This window comes from Drosophila melanogaster, chromosome 3L, assembly GCF_000001215.4.
Source record: "Drosophila melanogaster chromosome 3L".
Classification (NCBI taxonomy): domain Eukaryota; kingdom Metazoa; phylum Arthropoda; class Insecta; order Diptera; family Drosophilidae; genus Drosophila; species Drosophila melanogaster.
The window spans coordinates 16,378,763-16,390,831 of NT_037436.4; the positions used below are offsets into that span (position 1 = coordinate 16,378,763).

The 12,069-nt window shown below is 43.8% G+C and overlaps 3 protein-coding genes across 11 annotated transcripts; 1 reads left to right on the top strand and 2 right to left on the bottom strand.

Moving 5' to 3' along the window:
• Nucleotides 1-211: 211 nt before the first annotated feature.
• On the bottom strand, nt 212-2,808 carry Agpat4 (1-Acylglycerol-3-phosphate O-acyltransferase 4). Of its 3 annotated transcripts, none has more exons than NM_140630.3 (5): nt 2,536-2,808; nt 1,709-1,875; nt 938-1,473; nt 508-865; nt 212-447 (listed from the first exon to the last, which is right to left on the bottom strand). In NM_140630.3, exons 2-5 carry the CDS (start codon nt 1,872-1,874, stop codon nt 365-367), a joined length of 1,143 nt encoding a protein of 380 aa, NP_648887.1. In that variant the 5' UTR covers nt 1,875; nt 2,536-2,808; the 3' UTR covers nt 212-364. The 3 variants fall into 3 exon arrangements, with proteins under 3 accessions (NP_648887.1, NP_001261942.1, NP_730158.1); NM_001275013.1 differs by having other exon boundaries at nt 1,709-1,880; NM_168660.2 differs by lacking the exon at nt 2,536-2,808 and adding an exon at nt 2,367-2,419 and having other exon boundaries at nt 1,709-1,880.
• Nucleotides 2,809-3,009: 201 nt separating this feature from the next.
• On the bottom strand, nt 3,010-7,195 carry Agpat3 (1-Acylglycerol-3-phosphate O-acyltransferase 3). 5 transcript variants are annotated; one of them, NM_140631.2, is made up of 5 exons: nt 7,058-7,195; nt 5,165-5,351; nt 4,569-5,104; nt 3,620-3,977; nt 3,010-3,395 (listed from the first exon to the last, which is right to left on the bottom strand). In NM_140631.2, the coding sequence occupies exons 2-5, from the start codon at nt 5,343-5,345 to the stop codon at nt 3,310-3,312; spliced, it is 1,161 nt and encodes a 386-aa protein (NP_648888.1). In that variant the 5' UTR covers nt 5,346-5,351; nt 7,058-7,195; the 3' UTR covers nt 3,010-3,309. The 5 variants fall into 5 exon arrangements, with proteins under 5 accessions (NP_648888.1, NP_001246793.1, NP_730161.1 ...); NM_001259864.1 differs by lacking the exon at nt 7,058-7,195 and adding an exon at nt 6,666-7,047; NM_168662.2 differs by lacking the exon at nt 7,058-7,195 and adding an exon at nt 5,509-5,717.
• A 369-nt stretch (nt 7,196-7,564) lies between these two features.
• RAF2 (RING-associated factor 2) lies at nt 7,565-12,054 on the top strand. 3 transcript variants are annotated; one of them, NM_168664.2, is made up of 7 exons: nt 7,565-7,808; nt 7,864-8,194; nt 8,259-10,586; nt 10,643-10,858; nt 10,917-11,115; nt 11,174-11,422; nt 11,540-12,054. In NM_168664.2, exons 2-7 carry the CDS (start codon nt 7,875-7,877, stop codon nt 11,579-11,581), a joined length of 3,354 nt encoding a protein of 1,117 aa, NP_730163.1. In that variant the 5' UTR covers nt 7,565-7,808; nt 7,864-7,874; the 3' UTR covers nt 11,582-12,054. The 3 variants fall into 3 exon arrangements, with proteins under 3 accessions (NP_730163.1, NP_001261943.1, NP_648889.2); NM_001275014.1 differs by having other exon boundaries at nt 7,870-8,194; NM_140632.3 differs by having other exon boundaries at nt 7,565-7,732.
• The last annotated feature ends 15 nt before the right edge of the window (nt 12,055-12,069 follow it).

Consider the following 12,069-nt stretch of genomic DNA (forward strand, 5'->3'; position numbering starts at 1 on the left):
AAGAAGTTTAAACTTTGTAACTACGACGTTTATATAAGTGGTAGAAGACTGAGAAATCTTTTCGATTTAATGTACAAACACATTAAATATTTGCCTCAAAGAAACTTTTAGTTCTTGTAAGTGAATTTGTGAGAAATTTTTTCGATTGGATGTACAAACACATATTAAATATTTGCCTCTAAGAATCATTTAGTTCCTGTAAGTGAATTTCGCATAAAATGTTATTTTATTCAGTTAACTACAATGGTTTATCGTACATATTCAATGTACATAATATTTCTATGGTCAGTGCAGTTGAGTTATTAGTCCATAGGTCGTATATTCCAAAACTGTTGCAGAGTTTATAAAACTCAGGTATGAAAATCTATTTCTTGGCAGCAGCTGCTCCATACGCAGAGGCTTTGCTGATCTTCGAAGCATTCACAGCGTATTCCATGAGGCTATAGACTGGAAGTACAAGTTGTAAAGTTAAGCACATATCCTCGAAACTAGAATTTCTCAACTTACATCCTCCCAAAATGGAAAGAACCGTGATGAAGCCAAACCAGTTGCCGGCAACCAGCGAGGTGACCAAGTAGTGCAGAATGCACAGGACGGCAAAGGTGGCCCAGCCCAAGAAGTTGAGGAGCGTGCTCAGGCGCGGCTTGTAGATTTTCTCGGGCACCTCCTTGACTCCGGAATTCTTAAAGAAGCTGCCGGTCTCGTGGAAGCTGTCGATGATCTTGTCCTTTTCCGCAAAGAAGTCCTGCATCCAGGCGGCGGCCTCCTTCTCGTCATCGGGAACCACGTCCAGTGGCACTCGGCGAATGTACATGTACGGTTCCACGGGCTCTCCGTTCAACTGGGACAGCATGGTGGGCTTTGGCTGTAAGTTAATTCAAGTTCGAAAATGTAATTTAAAATATATATACATATATATGAGATCTTAAGTTCTCACCTCGGCATTCTTCTTGAAGGCCAGATTGATGTCGTAGATGGCAGGACAGATGCCACGCATGGTGGGCAGACTGGTCGTGAATCCCTTAGTGCGCGGAATCAGATGGTGCTTGAGGAGGGGAAGACCTCGCTCCTCGGCGAACTTGACTGACAGCTCGTGTTTGGCGGGTGTGAAACGGGTGCCCTCCGCGTTCAGCAGTAGCCACACGGGATCCGGATAGGAGAAGACCTCCTTCAGCTGCGTCTTGATCACCACCTTGTCCTTCTCGAAGTTGCGGTCAAGGAAGATGAACTCGGCCATCCACCAGACCCATCCCAGGACCGGAACATAGCGCAGCATCTTCTTGGCATACGCCTTGGTGCCTCCCAGATTGCCCAGCTTGTCGGTGATCATCCAGGCGGTCAGCCAGTCGATCTCGTACGTGTGGTTCATCAGGAGCAGTCCATGCTCCTTGCCGAAGAACTTCTGCTCGTCCTGGGGATCGATGTACACCCTCAGCTTGCTGCCCGCATACCATTCCGCCACACAGACAAGGACTAAAGTGTGAGGATAGTTTTTAAATTATCAAAAAGTACCACTTTTACGTTATTTCATTTAATCATCAAATGTAAAAACTAAGTGATTTATACAAAAGAAGACCTTGCATATACCTAATCTAATCAGGAAAACAGGAAGTGTGCTGAAAACTACACTATACTTAATGTGAATGAAATGTGAAACGTTTATACTCATAATGATATGATAATCTATATTAATATGATGGTTACTTACTGCAATAGAAGGAGTAGTGCAGGTAGTAGGCCAGACTGCGGGATAGCTTCTTATCGAAGGGCCTCACGAGGAGAATCAGCAGGAGCTGGCCAATGTTGACGAAGAATCCGCATGTGAAGAAGGTCACGGCGATCAGCAGTCGCCCCAAACCCCGGAGATGCGACATCCTAGGCTAAGAATAGACGCAACTCAATAAATTCAGTCCGTTGGAGAAACGTTTACGTAATCGAAAGTCATGTCTGCAATGCAGTTCATAAATATGTCCAGCGCGCGATATCGACATTTTATTATATGGCCAGTACTCAAACTTTGCTCCCAATGTGTCATGAAAATTGAAATGCTTAAATTATAGTACCGTAAACGCACACACACCCACGCGCAACACACGGTATTGGTACAGTAGACACTAGTAATTTGAATTCTTATCGTTGGATCGGGAAAACAGTACAACGCATTTCATAATTAACTAAGATATTTTTTATTGCATAGTTCGACGAGGAAAATCGAACTAAGCTGTACAATCCTCATTTTGTTTTATCAAATTTGGTAGAAGCAATGATAATGACAATGCCATAAGTACAACTAGTTTTTGAACTCAACACGTTTCAGTTTCACTTTGCGACAGTCCACTTTCTCATTTACACACACACTCACTCACCTATCTAAGCGGAATCTTAACAATTAGAGACCAGGAAGTTGCAACTTGTTCTACCAACCAGTAGAATTCGACTGAATGAAAGTGACTCTTCTAGGCGGCCCGAGCCCCTAGTGATATGGATCTCGTCGATAGTACAACCCAGAAACCCACAACTAACACTTTTAATCACCTGTTATCAGTCAATTGGAATGGGCGACACTGCTTATCGGCGAATAAAGGCGATTTTATGCTTGGCGTGTGGTTGTATTGATCATATAGCCAAGGGCAAGCAGTCGAACTAACGGAACGTGTGCTGCTTCTGATCGTTACAACTGATAAAGAAACGAACGTGTAGGAAGAATGCTGATAAACACAAATATTTGGATAATATGCTTTGCTTATTGCTCATTTCCTTCCTGTTCAAAAGGTAACTTTTGAAAGCATTTCTGGGAATCTCAAAAACAATGTATTCGAAATTTTACATTTATTTTACACACGTATGTGTGTAATTTTCAAGTATCCAGTTTAGAAATACTGTTGGTATTTTGTGTTAAGGTCACTCTTTAGGTGCACTGCTTGCATGTCCACACTTATCAGCAGCCCTTATCAGCGCACTGCTTACCTTACGCCTTATCAAAAAACAACAACAACAAACTCACGCTCTCACGTTCTGTTTAATTTAATTATTGCAATGCTCGCCAAAATACAATTGATCAAACAATTAAATTTCCACTTAGGTGTACAACTACCAACTACGTACGCAAATTGATGGCTCCAGTGTGCGGGAGTTACTTCGTAACTATAAACTTAGACAAGAAAAACATGCAAAACACTTTAAATCGTCCGGATAGGAATCACGAATTGATCCATTTAGCAGAGAGATTTGTGAGAGGACTGCCTTTTACAAAGTCATTTGTAGATAATTGAGTTCGACGACAATCGAAACTAAATGCGAATTCGAAAGTTACTTTGCGACCGACTTGGAGGATCCATAATTAGATGCCTTGCTGATCTGCGTCTTGTTGATGGCCTGACCCATGAGCCAGTAAACTGTAACAAGAAAAAAAGAATATTAATAAGATTTACAAAAGTTAAGGTTTTGGAGGGAGTAGGAACACATTAGAACGCGGCTTATATTATTGTTATAACCATGCAGACGTCATTATATATGAACTTTAGCATTTAACACTCCAAAAAGTTCTTAAAACTTAAAGAATGAACGGCTAATGCCGTCTAAAGTGCCATCCTCCTTAAAGATCGAACCCCAAACTTACAAAGTCCCAGGACGGAAAGTGCGGTGATAAAGGCCGTCCAGTTGGCCGCCAGCAGGGATGTGATCACGTAGTAGAAAATGCAGGACAGAGAGAATACCGCCCAGCAGACAAAGTTCACGAGTGAGCACAGCCGGCGTTTATTCACATATGCCGGAACCTCCTTTATGCCGGACGTCTTAAAGAAGCTGCCCGTCTCCAGGAAGCTATCGATGATCTTGTCCTTCTCCACGAACAGGTTCTGCAGCCAGGCGGCCGCCTCCTTCTCATCCTCCGGAACCTGTTCCAGTGGAATACGCCTCATCAGCAGGTGCGGTTCCACGCTCTTTCCATGCAGCAAACTCAGCATTGTGGCGGGGGTCTGAAAGTTCAATTGCAAGTTAATTAAGTCCGGTAAATAGCCTTTTAGTAGCTAAAACTGTAGTATCTTTATAAGCATCTTTTATAACTCACTTCTGCGAGTTTAATTTAAAACCATAATAAATTTGCAATTTGCTAAATTCTATGCACTTATCATTAGAACGCCAAATTACTCAGTTAAAAAATTAAGGTTGCTATGCTGGCTAAAGTGCTAATAATACTGATGACACGTCAAAGGTAAGGAAAATAAACCAAAATAAGGAAAATAAGTTATAAAAATTACCACTTGATTAACCTTGAAATGTTTGCTCATTCTAATCGGTATCTTTAAGAGCATCGATCTTAAGAAATCGTGACTCTTAAAAGAGGCAGTGAAGTAAATGAGCAAAATAATCGGATTAAACGAAAAGAAATTTGATTAGACCAAAGCAATCAGACAGGTATTGTCGAACAGGCTGATTAGCCTTATCAAAAATATACATGAGAAGCTTTGCCATGCAGAATTCTGCATTAAATGTATGGCACAATAAAATACAGTATTATATAACTAAAGCACTTAAATGAAGTGCTTGAAGTTTGCCGTTATAATTACCTTATCTGTGGGCCTGTACGCTAGATTAATGTCGTAGATTACCGGACAGAGACCGCGGATGGGTGCCAAGCTGGCGGTGAATCCCTTGGTGCGCGGGATCAAATGGTGCTTCAGCACCGTCATGCCCCTCTCCTGGGCGAATTTTACGGATGCCTCGTGCTTGGCGGGAGTGAAGCGAGTGCCCTCGGCGTTGAGCAAAAGCCAGGTGGGATCGGGATAGGAGAAGACCACCTTGAGCTGTTCGGTGATGATGGTCTTGTCCTGGTCGAAGTTTCGATTGAGGAAGACGAACTCGGCCAGCCACCAGCCCCAGCCGATGATGGGCACGTAGCGGATTGCCTTCTTCGCATAGGCCTTGCAGTTGCCCAGCACGCCCAACTTTTCGCAGATCATCCAGCCGTTGAGCCAATCGATCTCGTATTTATGGTTCATGATCAGAAGGACGTGTTCCTTGCCGGCATGCTTCTCGAAGTCCTCCTTGTCCATGTAGACAGTCATCTTGCTGCCGGCATACCAATCGGACACGAAGATAAGTTCTAAGGGATTGGAGGTATTATGTTTCTACTTCGAATCGGAACTGGTCAGGATATACTCACGGGAGTAAAGCGAATAGCAGGCATAGTACATCAACTTGCGGAAGAGTCGCTTGTCTATGGGCTTGATAAAGACGTGCATCAGCAGCTGGATAAAGTTGATGCACAGCCCGCTGGTAAAGAAGGTGAGCGCGATGCACAGGTGTATCAGTCTCAATTGTTTCAGCTTCTCCAGGGAACCCATTTTGATCTGCAAATAGCGATGTTTAACCAATAAAACGGCTGTCTTTACGTAATCACTACTTTAATTGTAGGTTGTTCTCCCGGTAGTGCTCGTAAACCCGCACTTTATGGTCCCAACGGTGGAACACCTAGTTTATGACCACTACACAAGGTCCCGCACTCACACAAGAGCTGCGTTTTCTTCAATTAAAAGCACGCGGCCAAGTTAAAAGAAATCGTGAAATCCGGGAAGGCAACCACCTGCACCACCAGCTGGCAATGGACTGGGGCAACCGCCGCACGGCAGAGATATTCGCCAGATATCAGCGGGAGCTATAGCCCATAGCCCTATAGGCTATAGCTTTTGCTAAGGCCGCTGCCGGAGGAGGAATCTAATCAGCCTTGGCCAATCGATGACTTCTCCGTTGGAAATAGCTACAGCCGCTGTGGACAAAGTCCGCCTGTCCGACGGATAGTCATTATGGGGCAGATACTCGCACTTCACAGTGGAAGCTCGCGAAAGTCAATAATCTTTAGAATGAGTGGGTTTATGGGGACCAAAGTGTGCAAACAGTTTAGCAAAAAATTGATGACAGTTAGGTGTCATTTTTTACATTTTGTACATGGAGATGTTTTAAAAAAGTACTAAAGTTTTACGACCGTTTTAATTATGAGTAAAAACGACAACTTTAAAACTTTAAACTAATTAAATCATTTCATTAAGGCGTTTAGCTATTCATATTTCTTATTAAATAATACTTGGCTTCGGATATTTTAGATATTTCAATTTAAGCAAATTTAAATAAGTTTCGAAACGATTTTCGGATTTTAAATAAACTAAAGTAATAGGTATTATATATTGAGATTATTATTTAAATGATCATGATTTACTTAAATTATGATTTAAAACATGTCAGCGGATAAAGTTTATCAAAGAAGTTTTTATTTGTATTTCTACAAAGTTATAAACAATGGTTGTAAAACGACCAATGATAAAGGTCAATCTTTTGTTTTGACACGTAATATAAAACTGGGACTGCATATATTTACATGCACAATGGAACGCACTACGTTTTTGTAATAGAAATGAATGCATTCAGTTGACAAGCACTGCTTTTTTTAAATTTCTTATTTCTTCCTATGATAATGGGATTTAAATCCAATGAAAAAAGGAGTACTTTTCATGCCATTTCTTATGCACACCGCCATTAGCTGAATCAACCGAAAATTCGCCGGGCCGAATTGATTGTATTTTTGATGCACTCAATTGGTGACCCCGACGTTGATTGCTGAACCCATTGTATTGAATTAGTTTACTTTTTCGATCGTCCACTTTACATACAACAAAAGAGTTCTTGTGCACGACCATGCGATTGTGTGCGTGTGAGCATGCATATACGTATGCATGTGCTCAGCTGGCGCACGTGTGCGAGTGTGTGTGTTTGGGAGAGGCGTGGGGTGGCGTGACGTGGTTAACATTTATGGTTATCAGTTCGCGATCTGCAAGGCAATAGCCACCCACAAACGATCAATAAACAAAGTCCTATTTAAAGGTATGTCTATCTGCAGCTGCGCCGTTCTTATCGGTTATTCCCTGTTACGCATATGCACATATATATACAGACACTGTCGGTCGTGCCCTTTGTTTACGAGTGTCACTGGGCGGGAATCGGTTGCTAAACACTGGTCACTACTATATGGTTATCACTCGGCGGCGTCGTGCCCGCCATTTACCTTTTTGGCAATGTTTTTGTGCGAATTGATTTGTTTTCTTTTGTAAGCCAAACGGTATGACCGTTCGAGTGCAATGACGATGACACCGGTGAACAAACGGAAAATCGCCACTTTTGCCTTTAGTATTTTTCAATATTTAATATTTGCCACCAGGGCTGTCAGGTTGCAATGTTGTAAAGGAAATCTGAATAATTTGGCTAACGATCTGCACTACAACTTATAGCTTATTAATGATTGATTTTTGATCTACGCTAACTTTTCCATAAATCAAAAAATGAAACTCTAGTGAGTAACTTATTCTAATATAGTTATTTGGTTTTTAGATATGAAATGACCGAATACCCCGAAACTAGTAATATTTAATAAGATTACTAGATTACTTTAATTTAATAAGATTAAAAATTTGTTTGCTTGGTTTACCTAACTAAGAACTAGTTGGAAGAACATATTTTATTCAGTATTATTTAAAGACTTTCCCAAAAGTGGTTACCCTATTGGTTTGCGTCCATACTAAATGCCTGTCAAAATTATTCGCAGAATTGAACGGCGAATTTTTTTTCGCATTTGGAAATTGGATTTTTGCTGAAAGTAAACGCTTTAAAACTGGTATAAACCCGAATTAGCCTATTTGGGGACTTGGGCCATTGTTTTAAGTGGTTTTCAGCAACTGAAAAGGTGAGCCCGTCGGCGGATTAGAATATTCAACCGGCAGACGATTTTTTGTTGGCCAAAAATTTGCAGACGTGAGCGCGTGAGTTTTTGAGGGGGTTAATGCCAAAAGATGTACATACCTGACCGTCGTCCAGTTGCAGGCCTAATGTCCAACGAGATCTACGACTCCTCCAATTCGCAGCTAAGTAGCGACGAGTATAGCCACGAGGAGGAGGAATACGACGCTCTAATGGACGCGGCGGTGAGCAAGCAACGACCCCAAAAGACAAAATCCAAGGGATCCGAGTCCGAGAAACCCGGAAATGGAGCTCCAGAATCGGCGGCTGCCACTGAGAAAAATGAAAAGCCAGATGACGATGCGGTGCCACCTTCCACGCGCTCAGAAACAATTCGGCGGATCCGGCAATTGCAGTTACAGCGTGGCAGGCTGCCCAATCTTTACTTCAAGCGTCGCAGTATTCGTTGGTAAGGCTTACTTCCCAAAGAACCTACTGAAACTGTAATCCTATCTTATCCGATCACACTTCAGGCTGCGACCCAATAAAATGGACTACAACAGCTATTTTGACGGCCTGAAGGACTTGCTGCCCAAGCGTAAATTGAAGCACCTGGTTCGCTTCCATGACAGGCAGCGCAGAACCTACGACAGCAGGAGCATCAGTCGTAGTCGCAGCCACAGCCGCAGTCTTAGCCGAAGTTGCAGTCGCAGTCGTAGTCGTAGCTATTCTCGCAGCCGCAGCGGCAGTGGTTCGCCGGAACTCATTTGCCTTGACGACACGGAGAACGAGGATTCGCCTGAGAAACCAGAGCAAGAGCCGGCAAGGGTTACGCCCATCAAGGAAAATAAGCCTACGCTTCCGGCTCCACCCCAACTAAACTACGAGCTGCCAGAAAGGAAGAAAGCAAACCCACTTGGAAACAACGAAAACGGTGCCTCTATCCTCGACGAGTTCCTGGTAAAGAAGGATCCCCAGGAACCGGTCTTCGACTACGGTAAACTCTCAGCGTGTCGGGAATTGGAACAGGCTCTAAAGGACCGGTCGCGAGATGCGCCAAATGAGGCAGAGTCGCTTGTGGTTGATGCCACTCTTAAAAGACGCCGTTCGGTAACACCGCCCGCTAGCGAAGAGAAGCGCAACAATGAAGTCGAGGATGATAATATAATTGGGTTTTCAACGGTGCAGCAACAGAAGCCAATGGAGGCAGCTCCACCATTAAATCTAAGAATGCCCACCACTCCATCGACTAATCCTCTTCAGCGTCAGCAGGCTTTTAAGCTGAGCACACCGTATACCCTGGCTCCGCCTACTGCCGCCAAGCAAGCTGACACTTACAGTTTAAATACTCCACCGCCAACGGCCACCCAAATGCAGATATCCTATCCCAACGAAAAGCTGTCAAATAACATGAAAGCTAATGCGACTTTCTCGATTCAACAGACAGCTTTATCCCAAGTCGCTGCATCCTATGCTGCTGCACCACAAGTGGCTGCCCTCGCGCAGAGAGCTCCATCTCAGGTTGCTCCACTACAACAAGCCCCCGTGCAACAGATGCACTTCCCAAGATCAGTTCCACCGCAGCAGCTTCCTCCACCACAGCAGCGAGCTCCTCCACAGCAACTGGCTACAGCTCCATTCGCTCCACCACGGCACCTGGCTCAACATAGACCATCTCCACAGCAGCTAGCTCCATCACAGCAGCTGGCTCCACCACACCAGCTAGCTCCACCACACCAGCTAGCTCCACCACAGCAGCGAGCTCCGCCACAGCAGCTAGCTCCACCACACCAGCTAGCTCCACCACACCAGCTAGCTCCACCACAGCAGCGAGCTCCGCCACAGCAGCTAGCTCCGCCACAGCAGCTAGCTCCACCACAGCAGCTAGCTCCACCACAGCAGCTAGCTCCACCACAGCAGCTAGCTCCACCACAGCAGCGAGCTCCGCCACAGCAGCGAGCTCCGCCACAGCAGCTGGCTCCGCCACAACAGCGAGCTCCCACACAGCATATGGCTCCACCACAACATATGGCTCCGCCACAGCAGCTAGCTCCAACACAGCAGCTAGCTCCTCCACCACAGCAGCTAGCGCCTCGACCACAGCAGCTAGCTCCTCCACCACAGCAACTAGCTCCTCCACCACAGCAGCTAGCTCCTCCACCACAGCAGCCAGATTCATCAAGACCAGCTTCGGTGCAGCCGTTGACCCCTCAAAGGCATGCTAGTCCACATCAGCTTGCCCAATCACAGCAGGTCCATCAATCGCCATCTCAACTGCATCCTGTTCCAGTGGCTGCTCCCAACTTTGCGGTGCCCCAACAGCCGCAACCCCGTCGATCGGAAACGGTGAGCACCCAGACGCAGGGCTTGGGGTCACCAGCGGCTTCTTCTTCGACAACCCGCCAAAAGTCATTCGTTGATCTCAATAATAGTGATGCAAACTTCCATTATCGCGTCAAAGAACTTTTCGATGAATTGAACTCGACAATGATTGATAAAATTAACTCGGTACCCCCTGATGAAGATTCATTGAAAAAAGAGCGCGAACGCATCGTTGCGGATCTTGCAGCCCTAGATAAGCTGATGGCCCAGAAAGAGGATGAATATAACCGACTGCTGTATTTGAGCTGCATTAAGAAGGAGCTGCATGAACGAATGGAGCGAAAGGAGCGCTTGATACGTATTAAGGACCTACTGCCCATCCTTATCAACAAGTGCGGCACCAAGGAGCTCAGTGAGGTAAAGGCTATGCTAGAAGAGGAAATCGATTCTCCAATGGCCTCCAAACATAGTTTGTCGGCAATTGAAAAATTACTGAATTACGCCGAGTTAAACCAGAACATCATACAGCTTCTGCGGGGGTAAATCTTTAAATGTTTAATTCTGAGAATCCCAAGTTAAAATTGATCGTTTTCAGTTCCTTGGGCTTAAATAAACGCGCACCGTCCGTGTCTCCGGCCAATTTCGAGGATGACCAAATGCTTTTTCGTAGAGATTCCTTGCCCGTAAGTCATCTATCAATGCGGGATCAGCATTACGAATCTCGGAATGCGGTAAATGACCATCTGCTAGATAGCAATCCAGACAGAGATCCGCCAGCCAAGCGACCGAAGCTAATCCACTCGCAAGACAGGTGAGAAAATACAAATAATATACTAGAACATATTATTTTAACGTCATATAATTTATAGTAACCAGGACATGGCAAGCTCCTCGACACATTTGTCAGCCAATCTTTCAGAGACGCTTCGCAAGATTAGGGCTTGGAAAAATTATTCGCATTTTAGTAACGTCTCAATGGAGGACAATAATTCGGATAATGAATCACAGATCGAACCGCTGTTCAACAGCAGTCCGATGGCCTCCCGTCGCCAACTGGCCAATAGACAGGTATGCACTTAATCACAATATTTTTTGACATTCCGCGAAAATAAATGTTTCTATTCAGTCCTACCAAGAACAACATTCCGCTAATATCAACGACCATGAGAATGTCCAAAAGAGGCACAAGTCTCACAAGCGCAAGTCGCATAAGCACAAGTCTCACAAGCATAGGAGCTCCCATAAGTCCCAGGCTGAATCTTCCGCCACCATCAACGGTAACACAGGTAGACAATGCCACGAGTGCAAGCTCTATGGAGCCACCTTTATGTGCTCCAACTGTCAGAATCAATGGTACTGCAGTCGTGAATGCCAGGTAAGCATTGTAGGATTTATTATGTATTTTATGCATTTTTTTAAATTGTTTTATCCAGTGACGCATTGAAGGAAAAGTACTCATGTTTACCTATCTTTTATAATACATTCGTTATAGCTGAGCGATTGGGACACACATCACCGAACTTGTGGCATTTAAATAGACTTCACTTAGGACATCAGCATTACTAAAACATAACTATATAGACGTATCGCATATGCACTACTATATATTTACTCAACCGTGTAACTCACTGAAGGACACAGGACACTGGCGGACCATTTTCAATTGCGTTTTATTGAATTAAGTGCTTGCAATTGTACTCAATCAATGAAGCACAATTTAAAGTGTAATATGCCTAGCTATTATAAGTTGGTAGGGATTAAATATAATAATTATAATTCCTTAATAATTGATTCCAATTTGCTTATGAACAACGCGCGAAATTCATTTTGTTTCAAAATCGTATTGATAAAATGTTCCTCGTTTTCCCACTTTTTTTGTTTGAAAATTAAATATCCTTGACTTCTTGTTTGCTACATAAAAGATATCTATTTAAGAATTAATATATTTATTTTCTGTTTCTTTGGATGTAATTCCATGCTAAAGGCAAAATAAACAAGTTCATATTTATTTACAAGCACTTA